This window comes from Taudactylus pleione, unplaced genomic scaffold (genome assembly GCF_031769625.1).
Source record: "Taudactylus pleione unplaced genomic scaffold, aTauple2 ptg000179l, whole genome shotgun sequence".
NCBI lineage: Eukaryota > Metazoa > Chordata > Amphibia > Anura > Myobatrachidae > Taudactylus > Taudactylus pleione.
The window spans coordinates 6,849,832-6,871,390 of NW_028284581.1; the positions used below are offsets into that span (position 1 = coordinate 6,849,832).

Here is a 21,559-nt window from a genome sequence, read left to right on the forward strand (position 1 = left end):
TGATACAAGACATGTTCACTTGCAATTGGCTAGAGCAGACATTTCCAAACGTGGTACTCAAGGCTCCCCAACAGTTCAGGTTTTAGAGATATCCATGGTATAGCACAGGTGGCTAAATCAAATTGACTGAGGTACTAATTAATACAACCATGGATTTCTCTAAAACCTGAACTGTTGGGGAGCCTTGAGGACTGCATTTAGGAACCTCTGGGCTAGAGCACAGGTGGCCAACCCGGTCCCCGAGTTCCCCTAACAGTTCACATTTTCCAGACCACCTAGCTGGTGCACAGGTGTAGTCATTACTAACTGTCACATTTTAAAACATGTCGTGCATTCATCCCTTACTGACACAGAATCCACAGGTGGCCTGGAAAACATGAACTGTTAGGGGATCTCGAGGACCTATTTTTTGGTCTACTAAATCAGGGCTCGACCAAACCCAGGGGCCAGGTCGCCATGGCGACCAGATTTGGCTGCCTGGCGACCAGGTTTTCAGCAACCCCCGGGCCCTGTAGTGCAGACCGCGAGCGCGGTCCACACTACAGAGTAACAAACATACAGCCGTCAGCAGCGGCTGTATGTTTGCTATAGCAGCCGATGAGAGTCTGTCAGACTCTCATTGGCTGCTGCGTCGTTCACTGAGTGAGCCGGCTGGAGCTCACTCATGAGCTCCACCTTCCGGCTCACCCCGCAGCAGGTTGGGAGAGACGTCACGTCATGACGTCTCTCCCATGGTGCAGAGCGGGCAGGAGGAGTGGATAGCGGCGGTAGGAGCGGGGATCAGGTAAGTTGCGTTTTTGTTATTTTTAAGGGGCACTGCATAGGGGGGATGGCCGCTACTGTAGTGACACTGCATAGGTGGGGATGGCCACTACTATGGGGGCACTGCATAGGTGGGGGTGACCGCTACTGAGGACACGATGGGGGGGCTACTACTAGGGGAAATGCATAGTGGGGTCTACTACTGGGGTCACTGCATAGGGGGGGCTACTACTGGGGGCAATGCATAGGGGGGAGGGGGCACTGATTAAAGAGGCACTACATAAGGGAACCACTACTGGTGGCACTGCAGAGGGGGGATTACTACTGGGGGCACTGCAGAGGGGGGATTACTACTGGGGCACTGCAGAGGGGGGATTACTACTGGGGCACTGCAGAGGGGGGATTACTACTGGGGCACTGCAGAGGGAGGGTTACTACTGGGGGCACTGCAGAGGGAGGGTTACTACTGGGGGCACTGCAGAGGGAGGGTTACTACTGGGGGCACTGCAGAGGGGAGACTATTACTGGGGGCACTGCAGAGAGGGGATTACTACTGGGGGCACTCCAGAGGAGGGATTACCACTGGGGCACCCCGTTAGTGGTGTGGCCATGGGGGTTGGTTGTCGGGGGGGGGGGGGGGGAGTGTCACCGTACTTTACAGCACTGGGTGACACCAACCCTAGTAACACATCTGTTGGAGCTGTTTTGCATTGGCCATCCTGGATTCAAAATGAGGCTCTCTGATCCGGGGTGTAAAGGAGTGTGGCCTCTTGAAGCATGTGTTGTCCTATTACTAACCGCCCCTTTAAATTAATATTCACTTTTGTCTAGATTTGGAGTAGATTTTCCTAAATCTGAACCTCAACCCCTCTCCCCAAAACATGTAATGTTTTCAGGATTTCTTTAATCATGTACAGGCAACTTAATCTACTTCACTTAGTAGTTATACTACCTGTTACCGCAGAGCGAAATCCTCAAAAACATGGTAGTTTTCTATATGCAAGGTAATATCATGCAGTGCCATGGAATGGGAACGGAATGGGATTGAAATGCCGACAGCGGATGCCCGACAGGATCATGATCCCAAAAGAGGCAGGTAAGTGCCCCAACCTCCCCTGCCCCCCCAACCCTAACCCTCAATTAGTGTTGCCTAACACCCCCCCAACCCTGACCCTAACCCTCCCTTAGTGTTGCCAAACACCCCCCCCCCACCCTAGTGCCTAACCCTAACCTACCCCCGGGGGTACCTAACCCCCCCTTACCGCTCCTTACACCTAACCCTCCTGGGGGGGGGGGGTAGCTAACCCTAGCCTCTCCTTGGGGGTGTCTGACCCTAATCTCCCTCCCCCAAATCTGACACTAACTTCGCTAGACTCCTTAATCCTAACCCTCCCCCCCGCGGTTAACGCTAAGTGCTCCCCGGACTAACCTTCATACGGGATGTCGTCCTCGGCGTTCCGGCGTTGGGATTATGATAGGCGTCGGTATTTTGACGCCTATCATAAATCCCTAGCCGGCATTCCGCTGTCGGGATTACATCCCAATGGTAACACGTGCCTTTCTACTTTAATATAACATTTCGGTAATGCGAGGAAAAAGGTTACTCAATTCAAGAGACAGTTTTCTCTGTTCAGTAGCCAGAGAATTCTATGTCATGTTACCATAAAACTGAAATTATCACTTTAAATGCAGACAACTGCTGCTTTTGTTGTAATTGGGCTAGAATAGGAATGTTAGCATGTTAGGGGAGGGGGGACATACAGTAGAAAGTTTAGAAACTTATGAAAGTACTACTTGCAGTTATTTTTTTCTTTACAGTTGAAACATATATGAGCATGACACTTCCTCTGTTATGTAATGCTTACACTAAAGCTGCCCATCCACTAGGCGATGCGGGGGACGACGGCACAATTACAACGCCGTCGTCTCCCGCGGGGTGAACTGCATACACTGAACGTTCAGACGTTCAGTGCATACAGATCAATCATCCCCGAACATAGCAACCTGATGGGGGTCGTCAGGTTGACCGTCATGTTCGGGCGATGATTGATGTTAAAAACGATCAGTGCGCGTGCACATCTCTGGTCGTTTTTACATTTTACTGCTCGATTTGCGGGCGATTATCAAGAGATGAAGCGATAACGACCGTAGTTATCGCTCCATCGCTAGGTATAATCGCCTAGTGGATGGGCAGCATTAGGCAGAGAGTAAAACAGGTTTGGGAGAAAGTAAACATTATCTGCTACTAAACCTATATATATTTTTTTTTTTTTTTGTGTTTGCTGTGTGTGTCAGTTTTTCTGGGTTATAATTTAACAGCAGATCCTCATAATCACCCTTTTCCCTTTTACCTCCTCACTTATGGTTATCAACATTATCAAGTTACACAACAAGCCAATTAAGTCATGGGGGTCTATTCAGCAATGATTTTATTTTAGTTGGTTAATTTCTGCATTTTTTGCAAATCCACTATTCAGCAATGGGATAATGAAGAAACAGTGCCTTCTGTAACATTGTAGGGACAGCGAGTTATCGCAACTGCTGTCCCTGAATAAAATATTGCTGCATAGCTTCCATAAATATTTATAATTGATAAAAAATCGTGACGATGATAATATTCTGGGCAACATCGTCACTATTGCTGAATAGACCCCATGGGGTGTCTACACTATTGATAAGACAGGCAGTGGCATTTCCTTGTTCAGCCAGTCAGCAACATTTTGACAATCTTCTCAAGCTCCACCCTTTTTATATATTATTGAGAAGTTGCAAATATTACAAATAATAATAGCAGCAAACTGATACATAGGGCTAAATCCAAGCAGCAGCGAAAGGGATGACTTACCATTGTAGCGGCACACAATTCACCCTCGTGCGGCTCAATCTCACCCCGGACAAGCTGATTTTTGCTTGCAGCCCTGTGGGGCTGCAAACAGACATATGCTAGTCTGGCGGTACCATATAGCATACAGCCGCACTTATTTGCGCCATGAGGGACTCTTTTCTAATTGAATCGAGCCCATAAACTATAAATTGTCCGTGGTGAGATACCGAGTCACAAGTGTATTACAAGCAAAAATATGTCAATTGTTATAGGTATCCCCACACTCGCACAGAGAAGCAGGGGATGTAGTCAGGAAGCTGGCGGTTGAAATGCTGACCGCCGGCTTCCTGACAGTGAAATCCCAGCATGGGACTACGATATGTGTCTAAATACCGACGCCTATCATTAGCCCCACGCCAAAATCCTGACGCCCGGCATACTGAACGTGGTAAGCTGGGTGTCGGGAGCTATTAGCCACGGGGGAGGATTAGGCTTAGAGATAGTCACCCCCTCAGGAGGGTTAGCATCAGGCACCCCCGGGGGGGAGGTTAGGGTTAGGTATCCCCCCCGGCAGGGTTAGGTTTAGGCATCCCTGGCGAGAGGTTAGGCTTAGGCACTAGGTGGGGGGGGGGGTTAGGGTTAGACACCCGGGGGGGTGGGGGTTAGGATCCGGCACCACTAAGGGAGGGTTAGGGGGGGGGGATCCAAATTATACCGTGATTTTAAATGGATGGCAGGTCTAAGAAAGGCCATTATGTGGGGAGGCAAGGTATGTATTTGTGGAAGCCAGATAGAGAAGAAATTCTTAGATCTACTCTCCTTGTATATAGACCTTTTGTAGCCAGTTCATGTGAAAAAGATGGGAAACCGTACGTACTGTAGCATTAAAGACAGTGTGTAGGTGTAATTATAATGGGTGCAGGGTTTGTGATGCATACGGGCCCCTGGGTTCATGGGGCCTAAACCACACACCCTACACCCGTCGTTTTAGTTACCTCCTGGCCGCTGAAAATATACTGTACCACTGGTGCCATATATCTAGAGCAATCAACAGAACTATGGTGCCACCGCCATGTCTATGAAAACTATGTTGGACACGTGCATAAGACTCTGGCACAGTGCCAGGTTCTGTCAAACTACATGTGCTGGCGCCTGGGTCTTTTTGTTAGGGACGTGTGACCCTATGGACGTCTGCACATGGGCTCCTTCTGTCTTAATACATATCTGACAGGGTGAGTACCTCAGTAGAGATAAATTGGGTCATGCAGCGTGACCACATACAGTGCATTCAATTTGCCTCAGACTGATTACACTTAAGATGATTAGAGCCCTGAGAGTCCCCAATGAGAAATTGCATTTTAAAGTTATATACAGTATGAGCAATGAGGCAGTTTTAATGCATCTCAACATAAGAAAAAGAGATCAGTTGTTTGTTCAACCTCAAACGATTTAAGGATATCTGTTATGGATATATCTGAAAATTCCTTGCATGGCTAGTCAAGATGTTACGATTTAGAAATCTAGAGATTGTCTAATATGAGCATAAACAAAAGACGCGCAACAACCCACTGAGCAGCTGTGGCGCATAACACCATCTAACCACTTGGTGATGTAACTATGCAATTGGTAATAGGCAAATAAAGGGATAGTTAAATGTGGAAATTAGTTTTGTAGAGTCTCATAGATATGAATCTTTAACGTAGTCTGATCTAAAAGCTGGTAAAGAAAAATAATCTCCAGAGATACAAAGTATGAGATATGGTAGAAGAAAATCCATTACTGAATCTTGGTTTATGAGATAAAAGAAAAATAGTAAAAAACAAGGTGACAGGTTATTAGCAAGGTGGGAGGGTAGAGGGGTGCATATGAAGAAGACCCTTTAGTAATGGCACAAAGGCCTGCTTAACAGCCATATTAACAAACTCAGCCATGCCTCTAATCCAATCGACCGCATATTGGTAATTTTCTGCAGTAGCAAAGATTGACTCCACCCAGGGCCAGGAAGCTTAATTAATGAAATCCTGGGTTTTTAATTAGCCCAAATGATTTTACTACCAGCTGTATTCAACATGTTTTAATCCGTAAGAGAAGTAAAGAGCGGCATTGTCTGAAGTCCCTAAAGCAGGCCTGACCAACCTGTGGCTCTCCAGCTGTAGTAAAACTACACATCCCAGCATGCCCTGCCACAGTTTTAGCATTCCCTAATAGAAAAACTTTTGCAGGGCATGCTGGGACTTGTAGTTTCACAACAGTTGGAGAGCCACAGGTTGGCCGGGCCTGCCCTAAAGCAACAACGGGAAACAAATCACTTTAATTGATCTCTGCCCAAATAAGAGTGGTAACAATATGCAGCTGGGAGGGGCGAGCAGGAATGTCTAGTCCCAGATATTTTAACGTGGATCAAGACCATTGAAAAGGGAACGTGCCGCTCCAACCATGGATAGCTTCCACATGCAAGGTCAGTGCTTTTGTTTTGGAGTGATTCACAAGAAAATCATATATACTATTAAAGGCTCTGAAGAGTCGGCGTAAATTAAGAAATTAAAAGTGAGGGTCGTGAAAATAAAGATCTACATACTGTATGGCAAAGCTATAATTTCCTGATCATTAGCTCCCGCCAATCTTTACACAAAAACAAATGCCTAAAGCTAAATTAAAAAGTGAAGGGGACAACGTACAACTCTTTCTGGTGCCCCAGGACAAAGTAAATGGAACTATATCAAAGCCATTAATAGTCAAATAAACAGGGTTCTATACAATGTTTGAAACCTGTTTGTAAAGTCTGGGTCAAAGGGTTGAAGATAAAAAAACCTATAATAAATGAGATCTAGACACTCTCTTTGAATGCCTTGTTCGCATCACAACACCCTATAAGATTGTGGGCCTGATTGACGCAGAGATGGACGCAATGGCGATAATGTATGCAGATCGAGTGATTGTTTGCCATCGCGTTTGCATATAAGCCGCACTGTGTGTGCGCTGCGATCACATTGTGATTACGGACACACAGTGGAATCCATCGTAAAGTGAGTGACAGGTTGTCAGCGCTTGGATAAAACGCAGGCGTGTCTGACCCTTTAAACGCCATTACGTGGGCGTGCCTAAATTAGTTCTTGCAATCTCCTATGCAGCATGAGAGCCCTCTGCGTTTCAGGAGAACTGCTGAGTCTGCGGATGGTCAGACCTGCAGTAAAGGCAAAATGGCCGATCAATGTGCGTTGTTACTGTTATCTATGCAGGTATGCAAAGTTGTATGCATATGAGAAGGCAGCGGTGGGCATCTTTATGCTCGGGTAAGCTTTGTAACTATTAGCATATTTTTGTAGCTGCGTTGCGTACGAAATCACATTATGGGCTTACATTCTGTGGAGGCTCTACATTGAAGGATCTCTACATTGAAGGATCTAAAGTGTTTTGGAGAATAAAGAAACCTTTATAGGAGCTCCATTACGTCATTCTACGTGAGGTGGGGTACGTCCCCATTTATTTCCTTTAAAGAAACCTCTAGATGATTAGTTTAAAGAAACCTTTATATGATTTCACTCCTATAACACAGTGTGAGTTTGGGTACGCAACTATTACAAAGTGTCTACATTGATGTGAAGGCTTTTTGCAAGAAAAGATACCTTTTATATGTTTACATATCTAATGATAAGAAATGAGTTCGGGTACGCCAATCCATTTAAGAAGAACTTCAACATTAAAGATATCTCTTTCTTAATGAGAGAGGGCAATTGTTATATCCAGGACTTCATCCAGACATATTGACTTTCATTGTATCTTACATGGATACATCATTGTTATATTATATATAGCGCCGCAGTTTCTGTGTTTTGCCTTTTTTTCTGTCTTGATTGTTGTTGAGAATTGTGGTGATATTCTCGTTAGGAATAACACACTAGACTATTGACAGCTCTTTTGCGCCCTAAAAGTAGTCTCCTCTTCCTTCTTTTTCTACAGTCACACAGGCTGACTACCTGCCACTGGCCTGCTGGTCTCTTCAAGACATGTCGTTAAACAGCAGCATAGGCCTAGGGGTGTTCACTGTGCTAAATCCAAAGACTAATGGTGCATACACACGGTCAGATTTTTCCTTCAGATATGAACGATAATGATTTAAAAATCGTTCAGTCGTTCATATCTGAAGGAAAATCTGACATATCTGACATGCCTGAACGATGGACGATTTACAATGCGCGTCCCCGTTTGTCAGATAACGATATCTGACATCTGATGTGTTTGCAGTCAGACTTGGACGATTCCATTCATTTTAATGCAGTCAAAAATCGTTCAAAACTTTGGTAAAATCGTTCAAATCGTTCAATCGTTCATCTGACAAATCTGACAAAGTCTGACAAATCTGACTGTGTGTATACTCCATTACTGTCAACGCTTCTTCCGTCTGCCAGACTCCCTTGCCCAGGCTGGGGATGTGGGAATGACATTTTAGAAGGGGTGTCTTGCCCCAATAATAATAACTGTACTTATTAGGCCTATGCTGCTTGGCGATATGTCTTGAAGAGTACAGCAGGCCAGTGGCAGGTAGTCAGCCTGTGTGACTGTATTTAGTCTGTGTGACTGTCCATCACATTGAGGGCGCAAATACAGGACAGGGAGATTGTGGGATTTTGCAATGGTGGTGTGAATATGCATATCTGGCTACAAATATCTCATAAGTGGTTTGCTTGATTTCATAATGAACCCATTTAGTAGATCATATATAGGGGTATAGGCTGCGGACTTCAAGTATGGGCGAAATTGCCCGATGTTTTAAAGTAGCAGTCATGTAAATGGCAAAACCAGGTTGAAACATTGGGCAGTCTTGCACGAGGCTCGCCGATGCTTGAAGTCCGCAGCCCATTACATATGCCCCATAGTATCCATGCAGATTCAAACTAAAAATAAGAATAAATAATCCTTTGCTTAAACGTAATGTGCTTTATTCAGAGGTGGATGGAATTGCCTAAACTTTTAATTCGGCACATATTTACCGCTAGGAGACGCAGATTTGAATAACATGTAGATCCATGGAATTCCATGTTAATGGGGAGGTGTCAGTGACTGCTTTGAAAGATGCAGTTCCACTGGCATCAGCAGCCATGCACTGTTGGACATTCTGAGCATCCATACGGTTGCTCTCATGTTAGATGGTGTAGCCGATGTCCGATCGATGGTGCAATTATTTGCGCACATCGTTGTATTAGAGGTGTCTCAGTAGGAAGCCCATCGGCTGCGGTATTAGCATAAATATGTAGTAGCGGCTATGGCAAAAGTCACATTCAGTGTTGCAGCTCCGTCCACCTCTGAATCAGGCCCATTGTGTGGTGTAAAGTAATGTTGACATTGAAGGGATTTACATCAAACACTTTGTACTACAAAGGTAACTAATGTGTCCTCTAATGATTGCTGCTCAAGCCACAATTAAATTTGACATCATTACAGTTGTGGGAGGAGCAGGGGTGGAAGGAGCATGCAATTCAAAAACTGACAGTCATGCAGCTTTATATGGCCCCACTTTTATTATCTATTTATTATCTATTTCAGAGGAGGATTCCCTGTCACATAACAGGGTCCAAGTCCCAGTTACTGGTGTTATCACCTACGAGTGGCTGCCTGCGGCATCGCTGAGACTTGTGGTCACTCATTTGTAACATGCAGTTCCTGCTGTTCTGCATCATGGGTGCCGCCATCTTGGACAGTAGCACATGTTCCACTCTGACAAACCAGTCTCCAGCAACTTCGGTCGTCCAGCCTATCAATTAAACCAGGAACTGCTGAATGTTCATGGCCAGGACAACTTCACTCCTTTATAGATCAGTACCTTGGCTCCTGGTCCTATTTGCATCCTGCATCTGTTCCAGTCTTCAGTCACGAGTTTTGCTAAAAGCATTCTGCGCTTGTTCCCGTTACCAGGCTCCAGTATTTGCTTCATAGGCATTCTGCCTCAGTGTGTCCCAAAACACCTACTCCAGCAATTGCTTCTCCACATCCTGTTCAGTGCTATCCAGAAAAACTGCTCTAGAATTCCTTTGCAGCATATATTTCATTGCAGTCTGCTTCCAATTGAACAAATTACTCTGTTCCGGCATCACCAGCAGCCTTCCTCCACTGTGCTAATCCAGCAATAATAAAGCCTGACTCAGTCATGCTACCGGCACCCAACTCCAGGTTATTCTGATATCTGCATCAGTCCTGTATTCAGTTGCCTTAAGTCTCTACCTACAGTATAGCAGTGGTCTGCATGAGGAGAGCGTAATCAGGCCATATAGCTTTGCTTACTCTCCTGCACTTGTAGCTAGCCCTAGGGGTCCCGATTTAAATCCACAAAACCCCAGTGATGTGACATTTCTCACCCTGTATAATGACAGATTACTACTGCTAATTGGAAATATATAATCTGAGCTGTCATTTGTGACATGTAGGTTGCAATGTAAAGCCTTCACTTTGTGGATATTTGCAGGACACTAATAAGCAGACTCTTCTAGGGCATCGTGTAACTAACTCTAAACTGCATGTTTGCCACAATATGGGTAGAATCTCTACCGCTTCAATAACTTTATCAAAATGTATGAATTAAGAATTTATGCAGTTATTTTACAAGTTTGGGCATAATGTAAATGACTTGTCAATTTTAAAGTACATTTTTCTTTCTCTGGTAAATGTGTGTGGGTGTCTTTTTTTTTTTTTTTTTTTTTTTTTTTTTTTAGTGTTCTCTAGTTATACCCAGTTGTGAAGGAAGCAGAGATCCCAGACACGGACTGTAATAATCTGAAAAAGTATTTCAAGTTCACTAAATCTGGCCTCAGTCCATGGTTTTTGTTTTGTTTCTTTTAATAACATTGGACATAATGGTTCATTTTATTCAGTACCTTAATGCATAATAAATTTTAACAGTGGCCTAGAGTGAACTCAAGTGATATGATTGTGTAGAACAGAACCTTTTGGCACTGTCTGCATGTTACATTTATTGGTAACCACTAGGTGGCGAGGTTGTGATAGAGATACAGAGAGTTCAGACGTATTTTGTTCAGTTACTTACACTATTGATACTTAAACTTTTAACTGACTGAATATGAGTCTAGTCTAAAAACATCAGTATATTTGAATGTATTTTTCAGAATTATTTTTATCTTTGTATCAAAACTCATTTTCTTTCTAAATCCTGATGCTTGTCTTTTATTTCTAACTATTATTAAGCGTTTTTCAGATCTTAAAATATTTGGTCTGGTCATTGTCAAGTGCAGTGATCCACACAAGTATCAATAGTGGTTGTTCAGGCCATTGGTTTCCTCTGCTGAAATGCCTGTCTGCATATGTTTATATGGATTTCTGTGTCTGCATATGTTTACATGGGTTTAGGAGTATATAAACCCTTTGACACAATCCACTTAATATCACACACAAGAAATGGCATGATAACCTGAGATTGCCCAATTTACAGTTTAATTGGTGACAGAGGTAGGCCTGACCTTCCATGCATGCATTACAACCCTGTGACTGAACGCAGCATGTCTAGTCTTCACAACTCTGGGCAGTGGGGATACCAGAGTATGCATACAATGGGGACCTACATGGTAAGCAACAAGTGCAAGCATGAAAACGAAGAGTATTATGTGCCCTGTTTGTGATAGAGCTTACAGTACCAACCACTTGGAGAAAGGTGTATAGGTGAGAAAATGGATGACTCAATGGTGTTTTATCCACCTGCAAGATTTTACAATTGTATTTGGGTCGGTTCTAGTAAAGAAGCTGTTTATTAGAGACCATTTAAAGATTTCATGACTTGTGGAAAGCCTATTCAGGTGTGGTAAAGAAATCCATATGAGGATCTTACCAAAAGAAAAGTATTGTATGCAGTAGTGAGGTTTGGTTATCAGAGAGGAAGTGTGGCGCAGGGGGAATAATTTAAGATAAAGTTTCAAAATGAATGAAGGGCAATGGCACATGCAAGGATTGTTTCTGCCTACCCAGACAGGTCACCTCCCCTACACTGGCCACCTGGAGTGAGTAGGGCCAATATGGCTAGCAGGGGCTTTGGCGACTGAGGAAACTGTGTGTGGTGAAGATGAGGGAAAACTAAGGAGAATTGGTGACTCTGGAAATAGCTGAAAGACACTTTACATAAGACAATAATGTTGATATCCGAGGAGAAGGGTTGATTTGAGTGTTCTCACTGTTGTCATTGTGCTGGAGACTGAATCAGTTCACAGCCAGAAAAGGTATAATGTGAAGAAAGCAGAGGGCTGAGAATAGAACTTTATGGGAACTCAGCAGATGGTGGGTGTTGAGTAGCGAAAGTGTCAAGACATGTAATTTAGTGAATCATCTTTGTTAGTAAATGTGTTTCAAACTGCTGATATATTATAAACTTGCTGTTGCCCATGGCTTTGCCCATGTTGAAATCACTTCTGTAAACATTATTTTTTTTTAATATGAGGTATTCTAATTGTGTTACTATGCATAGGGGCCCTGTTGCTGGAGTGGCCCATGTGACCAGCAGCGCTATACAGATTGGTGGCAGCATCTTCACCCACCACTCACACCAATGTCACTGTGTGCCATGTGCACAAGACTGCTATGTAGCCTATCCTGTTCAAGTGATCGCGGGCGCAAAGCAGCTCTCCGCCCACCCCTTACTGCCCGGACGCATTGTACCACACCTATCTCTTTTTGATGATGTCAATAAACTTTGTTTACTCGGTTTAACTTGAGTGATCAAGATTAAATAAAGTGCTGGCTATTTCTAGGAGTTTCCAGTATAATATGATGCAGTTTTCATAAAAATCTGTTCTGTAGTTTTTGTGTCAACTTGGAACAAACAGACAGACAACATTCTTACTATGTTAGTATAGGTTAAGTAGAGTTATAACAGTTGACAATTTGCTTTTGTCTTCTTGCTTTAACATGATATTGAAAATGTTGTATTAATGTCAATCCTAATGGTAATATGTCAGAACCACTGCTCCTGTAGTTCTTTTCGAAGGTTCACTTCACCCACAAGCCCTGCATTCTTGTAGGCAATGTATTTCACTTCTTCATTTTAGCTTCTCTCAAAAGGGGCCTATTCATTATCACTAATAAGCCCATTACACATGCAGAAATGCTAGGGCCCCTTAATATTCAGCAAACTCTGAGTGGATTCCTCCACATCATCAGCTCTGATTGCCCAGCAGCCATGTGCATGCATGACCTCAGGTTACACATGCGCAGAAGGCAAGACAGGCACCAGATTATCACTGCTTTCGGAGCAGCTGTCCCCACACTGGTGCAATACTGAATTGCTCTGGTAATTAAGTGTATAACTTGCTGCAAGTTGGATACTTAATCATCGGGGGCTGTCCGGCCCACTTGATGAATAAGCCCCTAAATAAATTAAAGATAATTCTATATGTGTTTGTATGCTAAACTGTCATCCCTTTTTATGTTTCAGAAAAGCACAAGAAGAGAATAAAAAAGTTGTTCTGGCTGGATGTGTCCCTCAAGCTCAACCACGTCAGGAGTATCTGAAAGGCCTCAGTATAATAGGGGTAAGATTATGCCTTGTAAAGGGTTGAAAATTTTGGTCTGTGTAGAGTCCATGATTAGCTAGTAATACCAGTAATGCATTTGTAGCTAAAACTGTAAAGACTTACTAACGCGCTTATAATTGTTCTCAAACTCGGTCCTCAGGACCCCACACAGGTCACATTTTCCAGGTCACCCAGCAGGTGCACAGGTGTAGTCATTACTCACTGACACATTTTAAAATATCCACAAGTGGAGCTAATTATTTCACTTGTGATTCTGTGAGGAGACCTGAAAAACATGACATGTTTGGGGCTCTGAGGACTGAGGCCCTGATTCAGAGCCGGACGCTCTGACAGAGCGCTCGCTCTGAATCAGGCCCGGGCTATTTTTTTTTCTATTTTTAGAACGGCCTCCTGGCCGCTCGCATAGCTGTGTGTGACCACCCACAGCTATAGCTAGCGGCCAGGGCGATGGTCAATACCATCGCGACCATCAGGCTTGCGACGAGACCCTTGTGGTAGGGTCTCGTTGCCGCAAGCCCCAGAGCCGAAATCTCTCCCACTGACATCACTCGTGATGTCAGTGGGGCCGGCCCCAAACGTTTGGGCAGCCACTCCCCCGGCCCGCCCACCGAAGGGGGTGTGCTGTCACTCAACATCGACAGCCCGTCCCCTTTGGTACGAGACCCGGAGCGACGGATTGCCCGTCGCTATCCGGGTCTCGCGCATGCGCACGACTGAGCCGGCTCCGTCGTGTGCATGCGCTCTGGGCCACCATTGACCCGCTTGCGAGTGCTCAGCACTTGCGACCGGGTCTCAATCAGGCCCTGAGTTTGAAAACCTGTGGTCTAGGGTATGGTGTGGCTTCCGTCATAAATATTTAACATTGTTCCAATGGATATGACAGAATTTCTTAAACAAAAAACAAATGTTTTGTTTGTTAGAGGATGTTTTAAGCAAACTACAATAATGTGGTTATTTTCTCATGAGTGCTACCTTCCCCTTTTTTAATTTGATAGGTTTTCAAACACAGTAAAATACTAATTCCAAGATATGATTGGCCCTTTTTGTTTTTTCTATTTGTCACACAAATCTTATCACTAATTAACCTTTTCTTCTTGTCACATATGAATGACATTGAACCTTCAATTGGAACCAAGAATTAAATACACCCTATTGGTGCATACGCACGGTCAGATAAAAAGGACGATATTAACTATAATGATATCATTCTATCGTTTATATTGTCCTTTTTTTTAGCCCCCTCCAACGACCAAACGACCATCGATGTGCGGGCAGGGATGGTCGATATCGACCATCGCCCATGCATGCAGGCCAACTGGTCGATACCACTTTACCGCCTGGTCCCTTCCACCAGCGTCGGCGGTAAAGTGGTGGCGGGAGAAGCTTAGCTCCGGGCGCAAGCTAAGCAGAGCTCGCTGTCCGGAAGCCAAGAAGCGGCAGCGGTTGTTTGGCACTGGCTGGCGAGCCAAACCCGGCTCGTGGTCCAGCAGGAAATAGGAGGCTGATGCGACGAGCCAACTGCGGCTCGCTGCATCATAGCCCCACCCACTCGCGTCTTTTAATAGACGCTGAGCAGGAAACTTCAGTACGGCGGCGGAGGGGAGGAGTGAAGATCTCCCGAAGAGAAGAGCGTCGCGGTAACAGTTCTAGCGGCCGCGCAAGAGGCCAGATGACGGCGTGATCAAAAAGGAAGAAAGGAAGAGGCTGCGCCGCTGGCCAGGACGGGCCAGCGGCAGAAGAATGAAGGTGAGGACCGGAGAGGACTGCGGGGGTGGAAAGAAAAAGAGCTAACGAAGCTCCCCCCGCAGCCTCTTCCACCGTACCGGTAGGCAGCCTTGGGCCACCGGTATTTAACCCCTCGCTTGACCACCAGGGTTGTCGGGCACTAGGCCCATTGGGATAAATTCAGGCAATTGGTCTGTGGGTTTATAGGTGGGAACAAGGCCCGGGCTACATATGGGGCATTAGGCCCAATTGAAGGTATCTGCCCCACAAATAGGTGTGAGTGACCTGGGTATTATTCCCAAGTCACTAAAGGGCAGATAGGTGGGCCACTACTGGGGGCAATGCATAGGGTGGATTAATACTGGGGCACTGCATGGGGGGGATTAATACTGGGGGCACTGCATAGGGGGGATTAATACTGGGGCACTGCATGGGGGGATTAATACTGGGGGCACTGCATAGGGTGGGACTACTACTGGGGGCACTGCATAGGGGGGACTACTACTGGGGGCAATGCATAGGGGGGGACTACTACTGGGGGCAATGCATAGGGGGGGACTACTAATGGGGGCAATGCATAGGGGGGGACTACTAATGGGGGCAATGCATAGGGGGGGACTACTAATGGGGGCAATGCATAGGGGGGGACTACTACTGGGGGCAATGCATAGGGGGGGACTACTACTGGGGGCAATGCATAGGGGGGACTACTACTGGGGGCAATGCATAGGGGGGATTACTACTGGGGGCAATGCATAGGGGGGACTACTACTGGGGGCAATGCATAGGGGGGACTACTACTGGGGGCAATGCATAGGGGGGGACTGCTACTGGGGGCAATGCATAGGGGGACTACTACTGGGGGCAATGCATAGGGGGGACTAAAGGGCATTAATGTGCGGCATCTTTTGTAAGTAGTATTACTGCATGGCATAATGTGTAAAGGGCACTAATGTGCGGCATAATGTGTTAAGGCCGGGCATTTATCCTTTGATAAATATGCCTATTATTACCTAAAGCGTTATTCATAACCATACTATCACTTTAAAACGGGAAACTCATTAATTACAAAGGATCTGTGACTGGCTGACTACATGCCTGGATTTCACCTGGTTTTAATGAGCCACAGAACCTGTGTAATCCATGAGTGTCCCAGTTTAAAGGGATGATATGGTAAGCCTACTTATTCACTATGGGTTTTGTGAACAGACAAGTCATATTACCTGAAAGATCATGGAGGCATTAAAACATGTATTTAAGGGGCATGTGGGGATATCTGATGCTGTTGGGCATTTTAGGGGCATGTGGGGATGTGTGGTGGCATGTGGGGAGGTCTGAGAGGCATATGGGGAGCTCTAAAGCATAAATTATGATGGGACTCAGAAATGGTCAGGTAGACCCACATATTTTGTCACTCACCGTGATCACTGCAGCCTTTGTTCGGGGTCAAGGATAGCCTGGAGGAGCTGCTCCATGGAGTCAGCAGGAGATTCAGTTAGCGTAGAATTGATCCATAAATACCAGAACTTTCAGCATAACACGACTTATAGGTAAGTAGAAATGCAGAAATGTCACAACTCAGGATACACAGTCACTAGGCCCACACCAGAGAATGAAGACACCCACAGGAGTTGCAAATAAGCACAGTGGGGGTGGTCAGGATAGTGGATTGTTTCCCCAAATATTAGTCTCATCAAAGGAGCACTCATCATCACCCTTATAGCTGGGAGGGGAGCAGGAGCTGGTTATGGCCAGCATTAGGACCCAGCATCCACTGGGAAGGCACCTTTGAGACAATGGTCAACGGCAGGCAGGAAGGAGACCTCAACACACAAACTTCTAAAGGAGCAGCATCCTGGGCAATGCACTCCCAAACGTCGACCGCAGCAGCAGAGACACCTGCAGGAGGAGACTGAGAGGAGGAGCCACCCACTCATCCAGAACCCCAGCAATAATGGATCAGCGCCGGGAGGACAGCCAGGCCAGGAGACAGCGCCAGCATCTGAGAAGCCAGACCCAGGTAGCAGAGGCAGGTCAGAACTACCCAGGACCTCCGCAGGATCTACTGAGCCAGGTAATGTAGAATTAGAAATTTCTCAGTGGGCCACAGGAGTGTATGCAGGATATTAAGGCTGGAGAGTGCCGAGATTAACATCCTGTTCCCTGCCCCTCCAGGCCACGCCCCCCGAGATGATTTGCTGTTTGTATCTGCCTATGCCTCCTCGCTTTCCACTGTGATCGACGACATTACGCAATTCATGTTTTAACTGCAGTTTCTGCATAATTTTATGTAAAAAAACAGCTTGATACATAGGCTCCTAAATCTCATTATAAATTGCATTGTTCTGACCAATAAATATATATTAAATAGCCAATTACATTATCAAGCTTTCATTCATACCCTCTAACTTGCATGCGCAGACTACTTTGGGAAACCAAGCATCTACAAAACGGTGACACAAGCATCATAACACAACATGATAAACTCCAGGCTATACTAACTGATAGAAGTGACATCAAAATTGGCTGTCAATATCAAGGAAGCCGTATTGAACAAAAATGTTCAATTTCCAAATATCACATGCTCCTATATTCAGAAGCATTTTACATTTACGGATGTGCTCAAGAACACCTTATTTATTATTATTATTATTATTATTATTATCCTTTATTTATATGGCGTCACAAGGATTCCGCAGCGCCTCCAAAAGTACATAAACAAATGAGCAAACTCGTAAAACAGCGACTTACAGTACTAGACAATAAAGAATAATAACATAGTTTAGAAACATTGCTGCAGCGATCATAGCACTCAAAAAAGCAGCAGGGTGTCAGCTACCCACTGTTAAGTGCCCTTGTGGAGAGTTTTGAGTAGATGATCATATGAGTGAGGGAAGGAAAAGCATATAAGGGAAGAGGGCCCTGCTCGTGAGAGCTTACATTCTATAGGGGGCGGAGACAGACAGGGGTGACACAGATAGGGTAGACAGTGAGGAAGAAGCATGTAAGTAGCAGGTTAGGATGAGAGCTGGAAGGATTTAACATTTTTGACAACTTAGCAAGTATACACAAACACCTAAGGGTGGGGTTCACACAGGATTCAATTGTCTCCTCCTAGTAATCCTGGAAATGGTAGAACATTGGGAGGAAGGTGGTACACACAAGATTATATTCAATGCAACTATGTAATGTAAATTCCAAATCAGGAAAAGCTATATGTAAAAATGTTGGTAGTGCTCCCCAGAGTCAGATATAAAGACTATTTATATTGTAGAGAAATAAGACTCTCTTGTGGGGGCATTCTTGTTATGTAATGATGTATTGTAAAAATAAAACCTTTATATAGGGGGACATACATAGACAGACATAAAACACAGAATTCAAATGTGGGTTATTGTCCCAAATATTTTAAGCCAAAGGCAAGCTTTATGTCTAATACACAGCCATAAGAATGTACAGTAATTGATGTTTCTATGGGGTTAAATCTCAATCTAGCACATACTGTACCTTAAGCGAGCAAATCGATTAGAAAAACATTTTGCCTTCTAGTAACACTCTAGTTAGTACAGGTTGAGTCTCCTATAATATGGAATATTTTCAGAATGACTGAGATAGTGAAACCTTTGCTTTTTGATGGTTGAATATACACAAACTTTGTTTAAGGCACACAATTATTAAAAATAAAGTATAAATTGACCTATAGTCTTTGTGTATAATGTGTATATGAAGCAAATTAATTTCATGTATGTACACAAACTTTGTTATAAACCACAAAATTATTGAAAATAGTGTATAAAATTACTTTCAGGCTGTGTGTATAAGGTGTATATGAATCATAAATGCGTTCTGTGTTTAGATTTGGACCCTATCCCTAAGACATTTCAATATGGTATGCAATTATTCCAAAATACGGAATATTCCGATATCCAAAATACCCTTGGTCCCAAGCATTTTGGATATGGGAGACTCGACCAGTATAGGTAAAAAATCTTCGGTACAGTAATATACAAATCAGACACGAATCGAATCAAATCCAAATATAGCGAAACGTTACCTAATGATTTGTTGTAATTAAGAATAAATTAAACAAAGCAACTCAGATCAAATTATATGGTGTGATTAATTTGCATTATATATTGATCATAACCAAGCAATTCATCCAATTTCAACAGGAAAACAGTTGTTCACCCAGTGAATAAAATAGGATTCACCTTGAATTGATCGTGAACAGGTATTCACCCCATATAGTGAGCAAAATCGTGCAGAAGTTTCGCAATGTATTTTGATCAAAATCAGCTGTTCACCAAATATACAGGCAGTTTTCATATGTAATTTCACAGTATACTTGTGAAAAATTGAGTATTTCTCACAAAAATGATATATTTGTTTCACACATTAAATAAATGCAGATTTATAGTGAGGAGATGAATGGAACCAAACAGTAAGTTCCCATGTTTCTGCTGTCAGATTGTCATGTATAGACAGCAGACGATAGATGAGGGAACAGTGGGGGGGGAGGGGGGCTGTTGACATGAAAGAGAAGAGTCACTTATGCTGTCAGCGCGTACCATCTAAACCCACCCTGGTGTGCAGGACATCACTGGGTGGGCGCGCTGATGTGAGGTTGCCGGAAACACTTACTTCTCTGGAGAAGAGTGAATCCTCTGTAGCAGTTAGCTCTAGCGGTATGTTCTGCGGCTGTCTGAGGTAGTCATATGCCGGTGGTTGACATCACCAGGGATTCCCATTCGTGCTGCATGCTGGGATCGTGGCAGGCGGCACATGACCCGAAGGATGACGTACATTTCGCCAAGGAGGGATTTGATCACATCAAGCATACAAGAGATTAAAGGCAGAATACAATTAGCCGCGAAAAGCGGCATATTGTACGTATTTGTAATTATTGGGCCATCTTATTGGTTTTCATATCTGCGAATTCTCCATAGCAAAACGCTGCAAAAAGTTTTCACCAGTTCCTGAGCAGATGATAAGTTGTGCAAAAATCAAAGGTAAAAATATTGGGACTTGGTTCAGAAAGACTGGGACACTTTCCTTAATGAGTAATTAGGCAAAAAAAAATGGTACAACCGTATCACTGTGGGCACTAGTGTCCTAGTCAACCGAGACGGAAAATTAAAAAAAAAAAAATCTGGATAAAAATAAATTCTATTCAAGATTGGGACTGATTGCAGCTGTCCTGATGAGGAGCTGTGCCTTACCACAAAACCAATAAAGGAACTGAAAATTGTAAGAAAGCTCTGTCTATCCGCAATCTCTCACAATATCAGCATAATGATAATATAGAATGTAACAATGGACACATTAAAAACTTTTGGTCATAGGCATCCCATAAAAGACATAATCAAGAAACTAAAAGACATCTGAAATCCTAAAAATAAATGCCTCAGCACCATTTTTGAAATTGAAAGATGGCTGCCGCGAGCCAATTATGGCTTGCGACATCGCCCCGCCCCCTCCGGTCGGCTTATATAAGCCAGTGCGAGGAGACGGCACGGCAGTTCGTCGGCCGGGTGGCAGCCGAGAAGACCTGCCAAAGCAAGAAAATACCGGGAAGTCCCGGATGGACAGCGGCCAAGAAAAAGAGCTTAAAGGCTGCCACCCTCAAGGTGAAGGTGCAGCAAAATAAAATTTTAAAACAATCTGTGTCTTTTTTTTTTAATGTTAATATTTCTTTTACAGGGTTACTATAGGTACCAGCGGGCCCTTAGTCACCCGCTTGCTGGTACTTGTGGTTCTCCATGTACCAGCATGTGGGGGAAGGCCTGCTGGGACCTGTAGTCCTACTGCAAAGGACAATTTTTATAACTAAATATGCACTACACTATCAACCCAGCACCCTGGAGAGAGGGTGCTCTGGAGAGGGGGACCTCAATAAAGGGCTCCCCAGGGATCCCCGGCCTAGGCTGACTAGCAGTCAAGGGTGATGCCTCGGCTAGGGGGCGCCGGTGAAAGGGCTCCCCTGGCTGTGGCATTACCCCCCCGGTACAAAGGGTCCGGTGCTGGTTATGGAAAATACAGGGGGAACCTATGCATTTTTTCTTCCTGTATTTCCAGGACTGGAACAGAGCCCAGCGCTGGTTGCGCTGAATACGGGGGACCACTACGTCATGTGTCCCCCGTATTTTGGCAACCAGGACTGGTTCTGAAAAGCCTGGTGCTGGTTGTGCCTCATACGAGGGACTCCTACATCTTTTGTCCCTTTATATAGCACAACCAGTACTGGGTCTCCAGTGCCCGGGCTGGTTGAACCTGGGATGAAAGGGGGGGGGGCGGGGCGGGGCACGCAGTTGTTTTATTTTTAATATACTTTTCTCTTTTTTTTTTTTTTTTTACACACACAGATGCATGGATGGATCTCACTGATCCGTCAATGCATCTGTGCCTTATTGATTTTTTTCAGTTGCAAGCCACGCGTATCGTACTGATCCGTGCATCATGGATCTCACTGATTCCTGTATGCAGTCACCTATCTTCAGATTTAGCACGGTAGTTCCCAAGTCATAATGTGCTGTTTAAGCACCATATCGTGTCCTGGAGTGTTCAAAGGAAATTGTTCACGATATCGCATCGTGATCGCATCGTTACGTGTTTAGGGGTCTTAAGAAGCAGTTCGGGGCTGGGACTATCTGCGCCAGGGAGCCTTTGTCCCCCGCTGCTGCCCCTGTGCACTACCCCACTGCTGCCACTGCCCCGCACA

General features: G+C 44.6%; 1 protein-coding gene across 1 annotated transcript in view; it reads left to right on the forward strand.

The window, feature by feature from the left end:
- The window catches only part of CDKAL1 (CDKAL1 threonylcarbamoyladenosine tRNA methylthiotransferase), a 1,097,522-nt gene that overhangs the window by 218,278 nt on the left and 857,685 nt on the right, over positions 1–21,559 (forward strand). Inside the window, exon 6 of the mRNA XM_088475853.1 lies at positions 13,017–13,113. Within this exon, the coding sequence (XP_088331979.1) occupies positions 13,017–13,113 (97 nt within the window). The remainder of the gene's footprint in view (positions 1–13,016; positions 13,114–21,559) is intronic.